Raw genomic sequence first — 21,057 nt, forward strand, 5'->3', positions numbered from 1 at the left:
ATATATCCAACAAGAAAAGTGTAACTGATTCCCTGAAGACTGATGCTAGAACTGAGAAAACAGACCTCTTTAAGTCTTACCGGTAATTCTGCCTCCTAAAATATTATGATCTTTTCCTCTACTTTTATTTCCAGTAAGTGAATCCTCCACCAGTTATTTTACTGCCATAAAGTAATCTTTAAAGAGTGTCAAGGCATTCCAAGCTTTTTAGTATTCTCAATTTCCTCCAGAACTCAACTCTCTAGAGAAGTCGGAAAGGTAGAAATAGGAATTTTCTGCTTTTCTGGTCCTACTGTAAGTAGTTTAAATCCTACAGTGATGAAAAGAGTAAGTGATGTCTATTTTGAGAGTAGTGGAGAAGGCTTTGATTTCTTTTTGATTTCTGTTAAAATTGCATAAAAAGGTAAAAATTTATTTCCTTTAGTTCTGTCAAGGTTAAGAAGAATCTTTTCAGTCAATTAACTACTTCTCACATAAGACAAAGCTACACTGTGTAGCTTTGAAAATCACAGTTATTGTTGAGGAATATGTTGAATGGTTTTGTCATAGTCCAACTTATTTTCCTTATAACTTTTGTTCTTCATTCCATATGCTCAATGTAAGGGATGCCCCTCAGGGCCTCTCCTGAGGGGTGGGGTTAGGGCATGGGTGTGAAGGTTGCAGGAGAGACAGCTGATTGAGGTTTTGACTTTACAAAGACCTCACATCTAGATTCTTCACATTATTTTTAAATAAGATTATAAATTGATTAGTATATTGTATTTTGAAAAGTTTATTCTTAAAACACTAATACCACAAAACTTTTATAACTTTGACATTTTTTCATTTTTTTCACATAGAGGTGGTTGCCCAGGACTCCACTGACCATGAAAGGCCTCGATGTGTCCAGATGATATGATAGCTGTGGCATATTTACAAAGAATGCTAAATCTGAATTTAAACTTTAACTGCCTCATCCTAGTTGTGTGGAGTTGGGCACATTATTTACCCTGTCTTGTCTTTATTTTTCTCATCTGTAACACTAAAATCATACTCTTAATGGTTTACCTGGGGCTACTGTGAGGATTTGGGATCGCAAAGAGTTGGACACAACTGAGCAACTTTCATTTTCACTTTTTTTCATTGTGAGGATTAGATGAAATAACAAAGTATAGTATATTTTGTAAACTATAAAGTACTACAAATATGCAAAGCAAAATACATTGACTATATTTCTTGCATTTATAAAATTTAATCTGCATTGTCTGGGGGTGATTCTTTTCTATTTAAATTATGTGGAAATTTGACTAGCCAAAGAATGGAGCCTTTGACCACTCTTGAGATGGTTATCTGTGGAAAATTGTTCAATAAATAGGTACGATTGCTGGATTCAGTCACTTAGACTATTCTAAACACTGCCTGCATTCAAAAACTACAAGTCAACAATTAAATCACAATTGTCAGGAACAAAAATCCAAATAAATAATTTTTAATTATGATACATTACTTATTACAGTAAAAATTGGCATTTTCACCTTCAAAAGCAGAAGCACCAGTCTTAGAATTTATAGTATGAATGGTATTTTAAGTGAAATATAGCATAATATTATGTGCAAACATTATTTTAGTATAGAACATACTTTCTAAAAGTAAAGTAATTTCACACACTGAAATCTGTTAGAATGGAAATAAGGTCATGCTGAATAATGAAATAAAAACCCCCATGACTTTCAAAGTCCACTTCGAATGAAATATGGTATGCTGCCAAATAGAAGATACATGATAAATTAAAAAGCTTAACTAGCTCAAAATGGGGGGACTTCTCACACTGATATGACTTGGGTAGGGGTTTCTTTTCAATTAGTCTCAGTGATTCTGTGAAAAATTAAAATGAATGTTTTATTTCAGAATTAATTTTTGTTCATTGGTCATCACTTTTTTATTGAATACCTACCTACTCTGTGTGAGGCTTTGTTGTAGGTTTAGGGGAGACAGAGAAGAAAGACACAGTCCTGCCCTTGAGGAGCTCACAGTCTAGTGGGGGAAACAGATAAGCTGACACTGATTTTTAAATTATAAAAATGATTAGACAACTTTATAAACCTTTTTTGTCATCAAACACACTTTCGGTGTTACGAATGATTGGTGAAAAGGGATGATGTCCAATGCAGTGAGAGACCATTTGCTTCAATATCATGTGACTTCTGCGAAGGCAGTGATGTGGTTCTGCAAAAAGAGAAAGGAATTACGAAGTCAGAGTCTTGGGAAAACTGGCTTTGTAAAAGATTTTGGTGTTTTTACAAATAATCAGTAGCCTTATATAAAATTGTAGCCCAGATATGCTTAAATTGCAAAAACATTCAGCATTATTCAAATGAGTTGCATATATTATTATATCAATTTAGCTACTAATTATATATTTTATCCAATATTCTTAATTAACCAAATAGAGGAAAGTGTTATACCTGCCTTATTCAAAATTAACACTGAAATTTGGAGCGATAAATATGGTAATGCCAGACATGTTAATATTCTGTTCAGTGTTAATGGAATTTTAATGCTGCATGTTGGAGTTTCAGATTAATTGCTCCCTGTGAGACAGATGGCATAGAAGGAGTGGTGAAATGTTCAGACTGAAATGGCATTTGCTAGCTGACAAAGATCTACTTTAAACACTTCATTTTTGATGCATGAATCCAGACTACAGACTGCAATCTCTGTTGTTTACCTCAACCAGAGAATTCTTTGTAGAGACTTTTTTACATTTTTTTTTAAACAACTGAATTGTGTACAAAGGAACCCTGTGGAATGGCTAATATTTAAATGGACATGCAATATGGCTGCTGAAATACTGCAGTGGAAATCGATATGACATAATTAATCATGCTACATATAGGTCATGTCAGAAGCTAACATAAGTGACAGCCCAAACCAATAATAGCAGCATTACAAAAGGGTTTTACCATCAAATTACATATTTGGAATGTTTTTCATTATAGCTTTGACTCTTTATAAGTCAAAGATATCATAAATAGAATTTCACATAATGAACACATGCCATGAGATTTCTTCCATGTATGTGTGGCACTTTACAAGTTAAAGTGTTTTGAATAGCTAAAACATTTTTTGAATGTATGTGAATAAATTCATTTTCACTGAATCGAGGCATATTAACCACAACTAGAAGAATATCACTGATGACTGCTTAAGGCATTTTTTTCTAGGTCTTATCCACTTCAACCAACTAGAGAAAAACAGTTTATCAGTAAGAATCAGTAGTGACCAGAGCATGCAGACCTTTTTACTAATTCCTGATAAGTCCTTAGAAAGTTTAATTTCCCATTAAAAAAAAAAGTCCTGATAAAAATGTTGACTAATTCAGTGGCTCATCTCTAAGTTTTCTTGAGTATTCCTTCCAAAAGCACAAGCACGCCTTTAGGACAAAAGAGATCCTTCAGAGTTACAGATTGCACTATGATAGAATAAAAGCCATAAGAACTGTGGAAACAGTACATCATAGTTTTATTTCTAGTGGCCCCACGGGGACTTGAAATCTGTGAACTGAAAAAATACAATTTAATACACAGTCTTTCAGTACAAAACTGATAGGAGTGTCACTCCTCTGGACAGGACCCAGCACACAGTAATTTCTGGAAAGATGTTAAGTTATAATGGAAGATTAATCAGTCTGTGGCAACTGGTGGGTAAAGAAAGAGTGAAGATGTGACACTGGAAAGAAATGAAAGGAGATTTAAACAAGGAGAGAAAACAGATGTTGCTCCAAAGGCTGCTGGCCTAGGTATCAATGTTCTCTTACCCTAAATAATAATGTCCACGAGGCTCATTAGATTTACTAAAGTTGATCCTGAGTGAAGGGGACAACCATCTCCTTGGAAAGCAGAACTGAAATACACTAAGTCCAACACAAATGAATGAGTTCTGTTCTGAGAGTGAGTTCATAAGTCCAACAATGTTAGCCTAGGTAGCCAAATAACACGATCAGCTATATAGTACTGTACTGTAACAGTTTTGTAATACTTTTCACACAAATAATACATAAAAAACAAAAAATAAAGAAAACATTTAAAATTTTACAGTACAGTACCTTGAAAAGTATAGTAGTATGGTATAACAGTTGGCACTTCTTAGCAGTACCAGCTACATCACCAATGCTTCTGGACATCCTGGGCTTGAAATAAAGAAACTGTACTTCTGTACTCTATAGAGTACTATAAAGTACACAAATGCACAACCACTTGCAGAGGATACACACACGTGACAATGTACGCCAGACACACAAACTAACATGTGACTGGACATGAGAACGCACATTTGCATCTTTGAAAATCAGAAACTTGAAGGTTCATATGTAGGGGACTTACTGTATTAAAAGACCTTAATAAAGCAAAGAAAGTAACAGAAACAAATCACTGGTAATCAGTGCAAGGGAGAAAACAAGCAGAGGGAAAACCAAGTGACAGGTAAAAAAGCTGGAGAGTGACAAAGAATGTGCAGTGTAGGGAACGTGCAGACTGTAGGCAGAGCATATACATTTTCATCAAACCTGGGCGTGACAGTGAAAAGAAAGCGCTCAGTCGTGTCCGACTCTGCGACCCCATGGACTATACCATCCATGGAATTCTCCAGGCCAGAATACTGGAGTGGGTAGCCTTTCCCTTCTCCAGAGGATCTTCCCAACCCAGGGATCGAACCCAGGTCTCCCGCATTGCAGGCAGATTCTTTACCAGCCGAGCTTCCCATTGTGGCTTAAACTGGGTCTATCCCAAATACGGATAAAAGGTCACCTTAGAAATAAGGCATTGCACAGATAAGCGTAAGCGAGCTATTAAGATCTAGGTTTTGCCATTTAAAAGCACATTTTGGTGACCCCTAGATCTTCTTTTCACTGCTTATAAATTTCAAGCATAAAACCCCTTTCTTTATGCTAAGTCATAACCAGGTTAAACTCAAGGGTAACTGGTTCCAGACTGACTCCACCTTTAGATCCCAGGGCTCTGGGGAAAAGCCTGCTTTATCTAATCAGCACCCTTACACTTTCACATCACACTTAAGTTCTAACCTCTGAGATAGCTTTACCTACTTGGCTGGAATTAAAAGGATTCTGCTCAGGACTTATCACTTAAAGGTGGTAGTTAGAGAGATAAACAGATGAAAAGAAAACAATGAAGTGACTGTGTAGGGAAGAAAACATTAAAGGGAAATTTAATAATAGTTTCCAAGTACATCAAAGGAGTGTAGAGAGCACAGGGGCCATCTGTTCATTAATTTCACTAACAGCAAACAAACCCAAACCACAGAATGAAGGAGATGGGCTATTAACCTCAGTAGGCTTTAAGAAATAACATGAATTCTCTTCTAGCACAGGAATAGTCTTTTCCTGAAAGGATCTAGAGAAAGGACAAACTAAAATCCTTATCATCTATAAAACTCTATGATTCTCTATTATAACAATTACATGTGTGTAAATGCATGCTTTGAAATATTCAAATGTTATGGTTCTTATGCAGGAAGTTATGCTGTTGCTCACTTCCCCATCAGCATTTTTTTAGTAATATTAAAAAGATCAGAATTGCACTTAATATTTTCAGTTCACCTGTATTGAAGAATGGACTCCCTAAGAGTCAAACTAGGTGACAAGGGGTTTCACCTTTTAATCTGGTTAAATTCTTTACATGCAATATTAAATCTCAGTAGTAGACAGGGCAAACTTTCAATAGGCAAACTAAAAATTCATGCACAGAAGCTTAATTCAGAGTCTTAAGAAGAAAGTGGTCATACAATTCATCAGTGCAATTACACACACAGAGGCATACAGAGAAGTTAACAGAGCTTGAGTCCAAAGAGCTGAAGATTAGAATATGTTATAGCCATTAGAAAGTGTTCATTCAAGTCCACAGCAAGTCAGTGAGCAAAATTCTGAATCCAGTCCTTGAGTGCAGAGGTCCCATGGAAAAATAAGTACTTGTTTCTGAAAAGTAGCTTTGGATTCTTAAATTTGATAAACTCTCCCTAGTATGTCAATTTTTCGAAGCTTTAATTCCATGTAAAAAATCTTGATTTTTCTATTTATCCTATATCCCATTTGTATAAATTATACTTTGGAATTTTACAGTTACTTAAAACAAAATTGGTATTTATTTATGACATGAAAATTTGGCAATGACTTGCTACTTAGTGAGATCTGCCACTCACCATTTTTCCTCGAAAAAATATAGGGAGATGCAAAAACAGCACTTCAGATAAGAAAACAAAAAAACTTTCTGCTATCAAGGGCTATTTGATTGAGTAATGCTAAGTTCCCATTAATGAGTGAAATATGAGTGAAAAACCAAAATATATTTGAACAATAAATAATAAAAACAACAATAATAACCAAAACGATCTAGTATCTAGATCCCTTCTGGTTATAATGAAACTTGCACAGAAGGACACATTTTTTGTATTTGCCTTAGCTTTGCAACTCAATTTTAACACCAGTGCGCGCGAGCGCACATACGTTTATTGCCTTAATTGAAGGTGTTCACAGTGGCTGATTCCCATTATCCAGCTGAAGAGTCTTGCGAGACGGTCTTTAAAGGACCTTCCCTGTGAATTTTCTTCTTGACCATTCTCAATGGGTTGGATTCGGGACACCTACAAAATGTATTTTATATATTATTTCAGTGTTTAAGTATTGACTTACTTGGATAAAGCACTCGTCTATTTAAAATACGATGTTATATTGCTGGACCAAATGCTGAACTTAAATACTGTTCCATTTCTTTCTTTCTGGATGATTATAAACAGCTTTTGTTTTTTAATTGGAAGCTATCAGCAATCAGCTTTTATGTTAAACACAAAGTGGGATCTGTGCGTATGAAATCTTGAATTCAGTGATTTGTGTCTTCAACTCTATTCGTAAGGAAGCTGTGTGGCACAGTGGATGCAGCAGTCAGGTAGTGTGAATGTCAAGTGTTTGAAGCACTCTGTAGCAACTGACATTTTCACAAGCAGTTTAATCTTTCAGAGATCTGGCTTTCTTATCTGTAAAGTGGAAATAATAATACATATTTGAATGGTTTTGATTGGGATTAAATGAGATGATATGCACAAAGGTCCTCGTCTCTACACAAACATATTATGGTTGTCCATAAAAGCCAGAAGCAAGATAAAAAGTGAAAAAAAAGGAAGAAAAAGAGAGAGAACAAAGAAGTTTTTTATAATTGGTCAGAATTTCAGGATGCTATAGTCTACAATTCTAATATCCAAATGAGCTTTAAAACCCAAATGTTTCTTTATCGGTGCAAGCTCATTTGGTGGTGTTTCTTACCACCATTGGTGAATTGCTGTGAGGCAATTTGTACTCTACTGTGCTGCATGGAACAACAGACTGGTTCCAGATAGGAAAAGGAGTATGTCAAGGTTGAATATTGTCACCCTGCTTATTTATCTTATATGCAGAGTACATCATGAGAAACGCTGGGCTGGAAGAAGCACAAGCTGGAATCAAGATTGCTGGGAGAAATATCAATAACCTCAGATATGCAGATGACACCACCTTTATGGCAGAAAGTGAGGAGGAACTAAAGAGCCTCTTGATGAAAGTGAAAGAGGAGAGTGAAAAAGTTGGCCTTGAAGCTCAACATTCAGAAAACTAAGATCATGGCATCTGGTCCCATCACTTCATGGCAAATAGATGGGGAAACAGTGGAAACCGTGTCAGACTTTATTTTTTGGGGCTCCAAAATCACTGCGGATGCTGATTGCAGCCATGAAATTAAAAGATGCTTACTCCTTGGAAGGAAAGTTATGAACAACCTTGATAGTATATTGAAAAACAGAGACATTACTTTGTCAACAAAGGTCTGTCTAGTCAAGGCTATGGTTTTCCCCGTGGTCATGTATGGATGTGAGAGTTGGACTGTGAAGAAAGCTGATCGCCAAAGTATTGATGCTTTTAAACTTTGGTGCTGGAGAAGACTCTTGAGAGTCCCTTGGACTGCAAGGAGCTCCAACCAGTCCATTCTAGAGGAGATCAATCCTGGGTGTTCACTGGAAGGACTGATGCTAAAGCTGAAACTCCAATACTTTGGCCACCTCATGCGAAGAGTTGACTCACTGGAAAAGACTCTGATGCTGGGAAGGATTGGGGGTGGGAGGAGAAGGGGACGACAGAGAATGAGATGGCTGGATGGCATCACCGACTCGATGGACATGAGTTTGAGTGAACTCAGGGATTTGGTGATGGACAGGGAGGGCTGGCGTGCTGTGATTCATGGGGTCGCAAAGAGTCGGACACGACTGAGCGACTGAACTGAACTATGCTGTGGAAATATCCATCTTTGATTACAAAGTGATGCTCAAGATCCTGCTTGTGTAACCGAATACACAGTATTTTCTCCTAAAATATAAAATAGTTTAATCCTGAGAAACAACTAGCACTAATGATTTAGGATAAGGAATCACAGTCCTGTAACCAACGATTGTTACACACACAGCCTACATTTTACCAGGGGAAGGTAGATGGATGTCATATTCCCAAATACTGGCCATCTTTATTTTGCTCTTTGCTTCCTCCTTCATTCACTGTGTCCTCTGATGAGCAAAATGGAAAGGAGAAGAGAGAAGGAAGAAAAGCAGTCATGTATGAAGTGTGTGCTCTAAGATTCAACTCCGTCACATTAGGTTTTCCTCCTGGTAGAGCCTGAAGTTGGTGAGTATTTCAGAAAAGAGAAATGATCTCAAGTCCATCTAAGAAGAAATTACTAGAGAACTTCAAACTTGAGGCTATGAAACACTATAAAGTTCATCCAAGCAATTTCTTGTTTTAAAAAGTTGGAGATGTGATGACATAAAAGCTAAAGGTGACAGAATCAGAATTCTCTTGGGAAAGACAACTTTTTTGGAACCATTTCTTTCTTTCTTTCTTTTTTTTTTTATGGTGGTTCTGTTTCAATTTAGAATTTTATAATATCTCTGAGTTTTATTTCTTCTCAGGAATTTCCTTCTGGTACTATTTGGAGAAAGAGGCTAAAAACTACTCTCCGAGAGAACTGTTCCTCCCTAGAGAAAGGGGAAAACTCTAGGTAGCTTTTTCTGATAAGCTAATTAACCCAGAGGCAGGCCAAGCTTTTACTGGAGTATTAGCTATAGATCTTATGAAATATTTCCAAGTCCCGAGGAGCTAAAGAAACTTAAGCCTTTCTACAATGAATCTTTAGGAGTGCAGGTTCTCTAATTGGCTGCCTGTTGGAATCACCTGGGAGCTTTAAACAAATACTGAGGCAACTCGGGAGACTTGGATTTATTTGCTATGAGGCGTGGCCTGGTCAGTGGGATTTTTAAAGGCTCACCAGATGATTCTAGTGTGCAGCTAATACTGAAAACTGTTTCAGAAATTCTGCAGGCCCAGCTGGATCCACGCCAACCGCTGGCAACATGTCCAAATCACCTGAGGTGCCTGATACGCTACCGATCCCCTGGCTCAAGCCCAGGCCTACTGGATCAGATTCTTGAGGCAGCATTCCAGGAGTCTGGCCTTTTTTCTGAATGCTGCAAGTGATGGATTCCCTTTTACATCAGTCTGAGAACCACGGCCAAGAGGTGTAGAAAAGTGATTAGTTAGCAATGTGAGCAGTGTCAGGTATAGACAATCAATTCTTTCTTTAAAATGCTACCACTTCTCTGGCAAAAAGAGCATGGCCTACAAGAGCAGTAATATTGAATGACTGTCAAAAAAATAAAATAAAATCTTCGTGTTCTAACACTTCTGGGAATAGCTGTACATTGCATTCCTTGCCGAGAGCTTCACGGGGCATAAGGTGTTGCGAAGATTTGTAATAAACACTTATGTTTCATTTTAACTCAGTTTCCCAATGTACTGACATGAAACTCCATGCAAGTCTATTAAAACGAATGTGTTCATGTTATTTGGTGGATGTGGGTATCCTTGGACTCTATCTGAAGTTTTTTAACTTCCCTAATTCTAACAATCTGTCCAATTCTTTTAGTCCACAGTCACAACTACATTGTCAACCACCAACACTATTTACCTCCTGGCCTATCTCCCTCATACAATAAAGTTTCTCTGGCCATTCTGGAAATTTCCCAACCAATCATTATTTTCATCTGCTCTAGTTCATCTTACTCTTTCTCAATTTTATTTCTATTACACTCATTCTGCAGTCCAGTTGAACATTCTCTGATGCATCCTCAATTCTTTTGCCCTAGTGCTCTTCTCTCACCTGCCAAACAAAATCTTGGTGTAAGCTGGTTCCTCTGTCTGGAACATTCTCTTCTCCCCTCTTTGGCTAACAGCCCTTCAGATCTGTATTTGCAGGATGTTGCAGCATCACTAAGTTTGGATAGGTCACCCTTTATGTGCTCCTCTAACATAACTATCATCACTCTGTTCTTATAAAATTATTTACAAATCTAAAAGTACAGACTCATGAGACTGTAAACTCATTCGTCCTGAGAAATGTACCAGAGCGTTTCTTATTTGATATGTGTTACATGTTCCATAGGCTTCCCTTGTGACTCAGATGGTAAAGAGTCCACCTGCAATGCAAGAGACCTGGATCAGGAATATCCCCTGGAGGTGTGCATGGCAATCCACTCCAGTACTCTTGCCTGGAGAATCCCGTGGACAGAGAATTTACTGTACATCACAACTGATGATAAGAAATATAACTCACCCATGTACCCGTGCCTTGATTTACACTGATATTTTAATCTAATGAATGGCTTCTTATTTATTTCTTTCCAACAAAGATCTGTCTAGTCAAAGCTATGGTTTTTCCAGTAGTCATGTATGGATGTGAGAATTGGACTATAAAGAAAGGTGAGCGGCTGAAGAACTGATTCTTTTGAACTGTGGTGTTGGAGAAGACTCTTGAGAGTCCCTTGGACTGCAAGGAGATCCAACCAGTCCATCCTAAAGGAGATCAGTCCTGAGTGTTCATTGGAAGGACTGATGTTGAAGCTGAAACTCCAATACTTTGGCCACCTGATCCAAAGAGCTGACTCATTTGAAAAGACCCTGATGCTAGGAAAGATTGAAGGCGGGAGGAGAAGGGGATGACAGAGGATGAGATGGTTGGATGGCATCACCGACTCAATGGACATAAGTCTGGGTAAACTCCGGGAGCTGGTGATGGACAGGGAGGCCTGGTGTGCTAAGGTCCGTGGGGTCGCAAAGAGTCGGACATGACTGAGTGACTGAACTGCACTGAACTTTTAAAAATACATTAAATTTGCTAAATAAGTAGCCTAATACTCTGACAGAGATGAATCAAAGGATGTGGGTAATGGATCAACTGTATGATAAGTTCATATACAACCAGGCACTGATTAAAACTTCTTATTTAAAAAGCTTGCCTATTTGGGCTTGCCTGGTACGTCAGTGGTGAGAAGTCTGTGCAGGAGACACAAGTCCGAACCCTGGTTGGGAAGATTCCTCATGTTGCAGAGCAACTAGCCCTGTGCAGCATAACTACTGAGCCTGTGCTCTGGAGGCCAGGAGCTGCAAATTCTGAGCCCATGGGCTGCAACTACTGAAGCCTGCATGCCCGAGAGCCCACTCATACAAAGTCATGTGCATAAAGTTTTATATCAGATGTATTCATAATTTGGAAAAACTGGAACAGCCTAAATAGCCTTCAGTTGGTAAATAGATTTTAAAAAATGGTGTTACATCCACACAACAGAATCAGTCAGTTCAGTTCAGTCACTCAGTCGTGTCCGACTCTCTGCGACCCCATGAATCACAGCACGCCAGGCCTCCCTGTCCATCACCAACTCCCGGAGTTCACTCAAACTCATGTCCATAGAGTCGGTGATGCCATCCAGCCATCTCATTCTCTGTCGTTCCCTTTTCTTCTCACCCCCAACCTTTCCCAGCATCAGAGTCTTTTCCAGTGAGTCAACTCGTTGCATGAGGTGGCCAAAGTATTGCAGTTTCAGCTTTAGCATCAGTCCTTCCAATGAACACCCAGGATTGATCTCCTTTAGAATGGACTGGTTGGATCTCCTTGCAGTCCAAGGGACTCTAAAGAGTCTTCTCCAGCACCACAGTTCAAAAGCAATTAGAGATTCCACGGGAACATTTCATGCAAAGATGGGCTCGATAAAGGACAGAAATGGTATGGACCTAACAGAAGCAGAAGATATTAAGAAGAGGTGGCAAGAATACACAGAAGAACTGTACAAAAAGATCTTCACGACCCAGCTAATCACGATGGTGTGATCACTCACCTAGAGCCAGACATCTTGGAATGTGAAGTCAAGTGGGCCTTAGAAAGCATCACTACGAACAAAGCTAGTGGAGGTGATGGAATTCCAGTTGAGCTATTTCAAATCTTGAAAGATGATGCTGTGAAAGTGCTGCACTCAATATGCCAGCAGATTTGGAAAACTCAGCAGTGGCCACAGGACTGGAAAAGATCAGTCTTAATTCCAATCCCAAAGAAAGGCAATGCTAAAGAATGCTCAAACTACCGCACAATTGCACTCCTCACACGCTAGTAAAGTCATGCTCAAAATTCTCCAAGCCAGGCTTCAGCAATATGTGAACCGTGAACTCCCAGATGTTCAAGCAGGTTTTAGAAAAGGCAGAGGCACCAGAGATCAAATTGCAAACATCCACTGGATCATGGAGAAAGCAAGAGAGTTCCAGAAATCCATCTATTTCTGCTTCATTGACTATGCCAAAGCCTTTGACTGTGTGGATCACAATAAACTGTGGAAAATTCTGAAAGAGATGGGAATCCCAGACCACCTGACCTGCCTCTTGAGAAACGTGTATGCAGGTCAGGAAGCAACAGTCAGAACTGGACATGGACCAACAGATTGGTTCCAAATAGGAAAAGGAGTACGTCAAGATGGTATATTGTCACCCTGATTATTTAACTTATATGCAGAGTACATCATGAGGAATGTTGGGCTGGAAGAAGCACAGGATGGAATCAAGATTGCCAGGAGAAATATCAATAATCTCAGATATGCAGATGACACCACCCTTACGGCAGAAAGTGAAGAGGAACTCAAAAGCCTCTTGATGAAAGTGAAAGAGGAGAGTGAAAAGGTTGGCTTGAAGCTCAACATTGAGAAAACTAAGATCATGGCATCTGGTCCCATCACTTCACGGGAAATAGATGGAAAAACAGTGGAGACAGTGTCAGACTTTATTTTTTTGGGCTCCAAAATCACTGCGGATGCTGATTGCAGCCATGAAATTAAAAGACGCTTACTCCTTGGAAGGAAAGTTATGACCAACCTAGATAGTATTAAAAAGCAGAGACATTACACAACAGAATACCACTCAGCAATAAAAAGGGAAGAAAAAGAAAACATGTAAAAACATGAATGAATCTCAAATGCATTAAACAAGATGCAAGAAGTCAGACTCAAAAGGCTATATACTAAGTGAGTCCGTCTATATGACACCCTGGAAAAGGCAAAAGCATAGGAACAGAAAACATATTAGTGACTGCTGGTGTTAGGAGATAAAGCAAGAGTTTGCTATCATTTTAGGGTAGTAGAAATGTCCTATAACTTGAATATGGCGATGGTTACATGATGGTAGGCATTTGTCAAAACTCGCTAAACTGTGTTATAAAAGGGAATTTTATAGGATGTAAATTATGCCTTTAATAAACTCTACTTAAAAATTTAGGACCATTAACCACTCCATGAATTAAGTCTAAAGGCCAAGTGGTACCTAGAATTTGATTTGTCAGTTAGTGAAAGCATTAGTCGCTCAGTTATGTCTGACTCTTTGCAACCCCATGAACTCTATAGCCCACCAGGCTTCTCAGTCCATGGAATTCTCCAGGTAAGAATACTGGAGTGGGTAGCCATTTCCTTCTCCAGGGATTGAACCTGGGTCTCCCATTGCAGGCAGATTCTTTACTGTCTGAGTCATCAGGGAAACCCAGTTATTGAGTTATTAAATGAATAGCTGATTATTTCAGTCACAAAAGAAAGGCACAAAATAAATGTATGGAAAGATATTCAAAATATACAAATGAAAATGAGGTACTTCTTTTATTTTTGACCTTTAAGATGTATGAAAATTATTAAGAACAATTCTCTTTCTTAAGAGCATTCTCTGTTGTTGGAGAGAACATGGGATATCAAACCAAAAACCTTAAGAGTACTCATCGTTTTTTTTCCCCTAGCATTTCCACTTCTATAAATATATCTTAAAAAAGATTTATTAATTGAACTTATAGATATGTCTATTTTAGAGATGTTTACCCCAGTATTGTTTATGATTGTGGGAACTTGGAATTGGAAGCCATTCTCTATGCCTAATAGAGGTAATGGTTAATATATATGGATGAAAACTTTTCAATGTAATTCTGTAATACTGTATAGCACAGTGATTATTATTTTGAATTCTGCAGTGGTAAACATGGAACATAAATAAAAAGTGGAAAATACAGTTCTGTATTTCCGTCTCAGAATACAGATAGGTTGTATGACCTTGGGAAAATTACTTCTTTAAGTCTCTCTGTAAAATATGAATAAGATACATTCAAATGATTTTTGTAAAAACTAAAATGATATTTTATGTTATGTTCTTTGCATAATTCCTGACACATATTAAGCTTTCACTGAAGATTTAGCTTTTACAGTTATGCCTGATATGATTATATATTCATTGACCTGTGGCCATAGTCACAACATACTGTTATGAGAGCAAAAGCAGGATCAGAAAGGAGCAACCGGTTAGGTCCTCAACCACACACAAACCCACCCACACACTCATGGGGCCTCAAGGCTATTTTAACAAAGTATTTCCAGTGATTACTGTGGTAGGATATGGATACTTTCAATGTGTGTTTTGCTTTTCCAGATTTTCAAATTTTAAACAATATACCTGAATAACTTGTTGCTTCCTTAACAGAAATAATAAACCACAATAAAATGTGGTTGTTTTGTAAGACAGGGAATGAGGTCATTGTTTATCTTCCTAGTTTCGGTCAAGTAGAATTTTACATTTTCTCCTCCAAAAATGTTCATAGGGCTATGGTGGTCTATATTGACTTTGAAGCCCTCCATAGAGTCCCAAGGACCATCTAGCAAAAGGGAACTAATCTGAGAGAAGAGGAGAATGAATGGGTAGGAGGAGTTTTCCATGTGTAACTAACGATGTGTGCACTGAGAGGGATTTTTTTAATCCATCATTGTTTTATTCTCTCCTTAACTAATGACTATGTAAATCATATAATTTAAAAAAGTAGTCATTAATTCTCTATTTATTTGTAAAATTAGATGAGATAGCTTGTTTATAAGCAGAAGTAATTTACTGAAAAGAGGCTTTTATAAAAGGCCTGTTAGATAAGATTGAAAAAAAATCTATCTTTTATTCTTTGTGAAGTGTATTATCATGTATAAATAGTGTGGAGAAATAAATAATGAATACATGGAAGCACAAATAGGAAAAAAATGACATATGGCAAAGTAATATCAATATAGACTTATTTTTCTAAACTGAAATGTTGATGCCAGGTTGGAATTTTTAAGCCTCCATTTAAAATTGTCCTTTTAAAGCAAAATTAAACAAATGAGAACAGAGTACAGCATGCAAACACTGATTTAATTCAAATATTTTTCATAAGTACTCAAACCTTAGATTGAGAAAAAAGCCCTAAAACATGAGGGTATTTAGTTCCACTAACTATTCCAATATCTGATCACTACAGTTGTTTTGACAACATCCTATATAACATTTACATTACAGTTCAGCAGCTCTGTAAATCAAAGATTTGCATTCCAGAAAAGCAACTGAATCTCAAATACATTGCCATCATTATTCAAGCACAACATTTTGAAACCTCAAAGGAATTTATCACAGACAGCACCGTAATGTATAATCATATTTGTTTTGGCAAGAAACCACAGGATTGTTTTGCTGTTGCTATGACACTAATGTATGCAACATTTTATAGTATAATATTTTCTGCCACATGTGCTATGCATGACATAGAAAATCTGTATAAATTTTTAAATCCATGAAATGTATCTATAAGGATAGGTATATATCTGTGTATCTCTATCTATCTATTACCTATCTAGCTCCTGAAACAAAATGAAAATCCTAGTAAGGGAAGCATTATTGTTCCAGGAGGGAACTAATGTTAAGCACCTACCATGTGCCAAGAAGTTCATTTGTGATCTGTTAATCCCATCAATCACTCCATAAGAAAATGATTATTATATCAATTTTTCAGAAAATGAGAGGAGTATTCATCTAATCCCACCTAGTTTGACTAGCTACAATGTAGTAACACCAAGTTTCAAACTGAAGATGCTTGCATGTGTGAGTGCCAGGTCACTTCAGTCATGTCCGACTCTTTATAACCCTATGGACTATAGCTCACCAGGCTCCTGTGTCCATGTGATTTTCCATGCAAGAATACTTGAGTGGGTTGCCATGCCCTTCTCCAGGGGATCTTCCAGACTCAGGGATGGAGCCCTCATCTCTGCTGCTCCTGTATTGCAGGCAGATTCTTTATCACTGAGTTACCAGGGAAGCTCTCAAGCTCAAAACTGCCAGCTGCAAAAGCCTGTCTTTCCATCCTTCACCCACCCTAACTCTGCCTAAATTTCAGCACAGGCTTCACTCTGATTTCTATCATTTTCTAATCGGCAAAGCAGTCAATGTAAATGTCAACGCATGGCCTTTTCTGGGTCACCATGAATTCCCTTAGAATTTTCTTATCCATATAAATTTCCATTACAGTTGCCATTATTGTTGTTTAGTTGCTAAGTTGTGTCTGACTCAGTGACCCCATGGACTATGGCCCACCAGACTTCTCTGTCCATGGTGTTCTTCAGGCAAGAATACTGGAGTGGGTTGCCATTTCCTTCTCCAGGGATTTTCCTGAGCCTGGGATTGAACCTGTGTCTCATGCATTGGCAGGTGGATTCTTTACCACTGAACCACCTGGGAAGCACAGTTGCCATGAGAATTAAACACAACACAGTAATTTCCATCTGTAATATTACACACTTCTTATGCCATTTCTAGATTTTTTGAGTTGTGATCACTGCTCACCACTTTCACTCCAGTGACGCTTCTGTTGATAAGGGAGTGCTTTCACACTACCAGCTTCTTGGGTAGTACAGGCTAGTAAAAGGTCCCTGATCTGATGTACAAAACTAATCTGCAATCTTGTAAATTCTTTCTAGCATTACTTTCCCTTCTATGTTGTAGGCAAAAGGGGATCACTTTTGGTTTAAATGATTAGATCACATAAACCTTAAAAAAAATAATGGAGAAAATTGTTTTCTCAAAAAGCATCCTCTACCTGGCTCTATCCATTAAATGAGTTCTCAGAGTTATCTCAGTTCAGTTCAGTTCAGTCGCTCAGTCATGTCCGACTCTCCGCGACCCCATAAATCACAGCACGCCAGGCCTCCCTGTCTATCACCAACTCCCGGAGTACACTCAAACTCATGTCCACAGAGTCGGTGATGCCATCCAGCCATCTCATTCTCTGTCATCCCCTTCTCCTCCCGCCCCCAACCTTTCCCAGCATCAGAGTCTTTTCCAGTGAGTCAACTCGTCGCATGAGGTGGCAAAGTATTGCAGTTTCAGCTTTAGCATCAGTCCTTCCAATGAACACCCAGGATTGATCTCCTTTAGAATGGACTGGTTGGATCTCCTTGCAGTCCAAGGGACTCTCAAGAGTCTTCTCCAACACCACAGTTCAAAAGCATCGTTTCTTCGACGATCAGCTTTCTTCACAGTCCAACTCTCACATCCATACATGACCACGGGAAAACCATAGCCTTGACTAGATGGACTTTGGTTGGCAAAGTAATGTCTCTGCTTTTTAAATATACTATCAAGGTTGGTCATAACTTTCCTTCCAAGGAGTAAGCGTCTTTTAATTTCATGGCTGCAGTCACCATCTGCAGTGATTTTGGAGCCCAAAAAATTAAAGTCTGACACTGTTTCCACTGTTTTCCCATCTATTTCCCAAGAAGTGATGGGACCAGATGCCATGATCTTTGTTTTCTGAATGTTGAGCTTCAAGCCAACCTTTTCACTCTCCTCTTTCACTTTCATCAAGAGGCTTTTTAGTTCCTCTTCACTTTCTGCCATTAGGGTAGTGTCATCTGCATATCTGAGGTTATTGATATTTCTCCCGGCAATCTTGATTCCAGCCTGTGCTTCTTCCAGCCCAGCGTTCCTCATGATGTACTCTGCATATAAGTTAAATAAGCAAGGTGACAATATACAACCTTGACGTACACCTTTTCCTATTTGGAACCAGTCTGTTGTTCCATGTACAGTTCTGACTGTTGCTTAGAGTTATCTCAAATTAGCCTTAAGTGGCTACAGCAGCCTATTCTATTAATACATGCCTTAACAAAACTAAAAAAAAAAAATGTAGATATCAATTGTTCTTGGATCTACTGGAAATATTCCATTTTCTATCAAATCCCATCCATCCTTATATTTATTTAAAACAGTTTTTGTTCCCTTGCCATATAGTGTCCGTTTCTTTAGATTTGTTGTTTGGCATGAGTTAAAACTGATGCTGCATTAGCATACATCATTTGCATGTGCTTACCTATGCAAATCTGAATGGCAGCCTTCAGCCTTAAGAGGGAGAACAAGCAGAGGGCAAGCAAGAGGATAAAAATAAAAGCACCTAGTGCTCTGCTGCTGGAATGAATGCAGCAGGACCCAGGAAGATCCCTGGAAGGAAGGAAGAAAAGAAACTCCTTTTCTGTTCAGTTCAGTTCAGTTCAGTCCTCAGTCGTGTCCGACTGTTTGTGACCCATGGACTGCAGCACACCAGGCCTCCCTGTCCATCACCAACTCCTGGAGCTTACTCAAACTCATGTCCATTGAGTGGGTGATACAATCCAACCGTCTCATCCTCTGTCATCCCCTTCAACTCCTGTCTTCAATCTTTTCCAGCATCAGGGTCTTTTCACGTGAGTCAGTTCTTTGCATCAGGTGGCTAAAGTACTGGAGTTTCAATTCAACATCAGTCCTTCCAAAGAATATTCAAAACTGATTTCCTATAGGATGGACTGGTTGGATCTCCTTGCAGTCCAAGGGACTCTCAAGAGTCTTCTCCAACACCACAGTTCAAAAGCATCAATTCTTCGGTGCTCAGCTTTCTTTATAACCCAACTCTCACATCTATACATGACCACCGGAAAAACTATAGCCTTGACAAGACAGACCTTTGTTGGCAAAGTAATGTCTCTGTTCTTTAATGTGCTGTCTAGGTTGGTTGTAACTTTTCTTCCAAGGTGCAAGCATCTTTTAATTTCATGGTTGCAGTCACCATTGCAGTGATTTTGGCGCCCCCCAAAATAAAGTCTGTCATTGTTTCCCCATGTATTTGCCATGAAGTGATGGGACCAGCTGCCATGATCTGAGTTTTCTGAAAGTTGAGTTTTAAGCCAACTTTTGGCTTTCAATTTCATAAAGAGGCTCTTTAGTTCTTCAATTTCTGTCATAAGGGTGGTGTCATCTGCATATCTGAGGTTATTGATATTTCTCCCAGCAATCTTGATTACAGCCTGTGCTTCATTCAGCCCAGCATTTCTCATGATATAGTCTGCATATAAGTTAAATAATCAGGGTGACAATATACAGCCTTGACGTACTCCTTTCCTGATTTGGAACCAGTCTGTTGTTCCATGTCCAGTTCTAACTGTTGCTTCTTGACCTGCATACAGATTTCTCAGAAAGCAGGTCAGATGGTCTGGTATTCCTATCTCTTTAAGAATTTTCCACAGTTTATCGTGATCCACACAGTCAAAGGCTTTGACATAGTCAATAAAGCAGAAATAGATGTTTTTCTGGAACTCTCTTGCTTTTTCAATGATCCAGCAGATGTTGGCAATCTGATCTCTGGTTCTTCTGCCTTTTCTAAATCCGACTTGAATATCTGGAATTTCATGGTTCACGTATTGTTCAAGCCTGGCTTGCAGAATTTTGAGCATTACTTTGCTAGCGTGTGAGATGAGGGCAATTGTGCGGGAGTTTGAACATTCTTTGATATTGCCTTTCTTTGGGATTGGAATGAAAACTAACCTTTTCTAGTCCCTTGTCCACTGCTGAGTTCTCCAAATTTGCTGGCAAATTGAGTGCAGCACTTTCACAGCATCATCTTTCAGGATTTGAAATAGCTCAACTTGAATTCCATCACCTCCACTAGCTTTGTTCATAGTGATGCTCTCTAAGGCCCACTAGACTTCACATTCCAGGAAGTCTGGCCCTAGGTCAGTGATCACACCATCGTGATTATCTGGGTGATGAAGATCTTTTTTGTATAGTTCTTCCATGTATTCTTGCCACCTCTTCTTAGTATCTTCTGCTTCTATTAGGTCCCTACCATTTCTGTCCTTTATTGTGCCCATCTTTACATGAAAATTTCCCTTGTTATCTCTAATTTTCTTGAAGAGATTTCTAGTCTTTCCCATTCTATTGTTTTCCTCTATTTCTTTGCATTGATCTTTTTTCTGTTTAAGAGATATTTTTGAAGAGAGGACAGGAAAATGACACAGATGAAAGATTGGCATGTTTCCTGAGGTGGGTGGAGTGGAGGAATAGTTTTCCTAATGACACCATGGCCAGCATTTAGCCCTTTTTCACTGTAAATCACTGCTGTGGTTAGATAACCCCTGCATATAGAGTGCATTCTTGTGTAACCCCGGTGTCCTGTGTTGAAACCTAATTCCCAACAAGATGAGTCTAGGAAATGGGTTTTAAGGGGTGATTAGCTATTAAAGGCAGAGACTTTTATGAATGGGATGACTGTTCTTATTAAAGGGACCTCACAGAATTCCCTCAACACTGCTGCTGTGAGAAGGCACAGGGATAAGGCCATCTGTGAACCAGGAAGACAGTGCTCATTAGAGACTAAATCTGCCAGTGCCTTGATCTCAGACATCCCAGCCTTCAGGACTTGAGAAACAAACTTCTGTTGTTTATAAGTGACCAGTCTATAGTATTCTGTTATAGCAGACTGAATGCAGTAAGACAATTCCTCTGATCAGAATCAGCACTCGACCAAAATACATTTCACCAAACTAGGG

The 21,057-nt window shown here is 38.6% G+C and overlaps 1 protein-coding gene across 3 annotated transcripts in view; it reads right to left on the reverse strand.

Moving 5' to 3' along the window:
* Positions 1-1,452: 1,452 nt before the first annotated feature.
* The window catches only part of PLPPR5 (phospholipid phosphatase related 5), a 137,637-nt gene continuing 118,032 nt past the window's right edge, over positions 1,453-21,057 (reverse strand). For 2 of the 3 annotated variants that reach the window (XM_055403656.2, XM_055403655.2), the window contains exon 6: positions 1,453-2,205. In XM_055403656.2, coding sequence (XP_055259631.1) covers positions 2,173-2,205 — 33 coding nt within the window. In that variant the 3' untranslated portion in view covers positions 1,453-2,172. Of the gene's footprint in view, positions 2,206-6,496; positions 6,634-21,057 lie in introns of all 3 variants that reach the window. The other variant, XM_055403652.2, reaches the window with a different exon arrangement.

The sequence above is a fragment of the Moschus berezovskii genome, chromosome 4 (genome assembly GCF_049115385.1).
Source record: "Moschus berezovskii isolate FMDL1 chromosome 4, NW_MosBer_1.0, whole genome shotgun sequence".
Taxonomy (NCBI): domain Eukaryota; kingdom Metazoa; phylum Chordata; class Mammalia; order Artiodactyla; family Moschidae; genus Moschus; species Moschus berezovskii.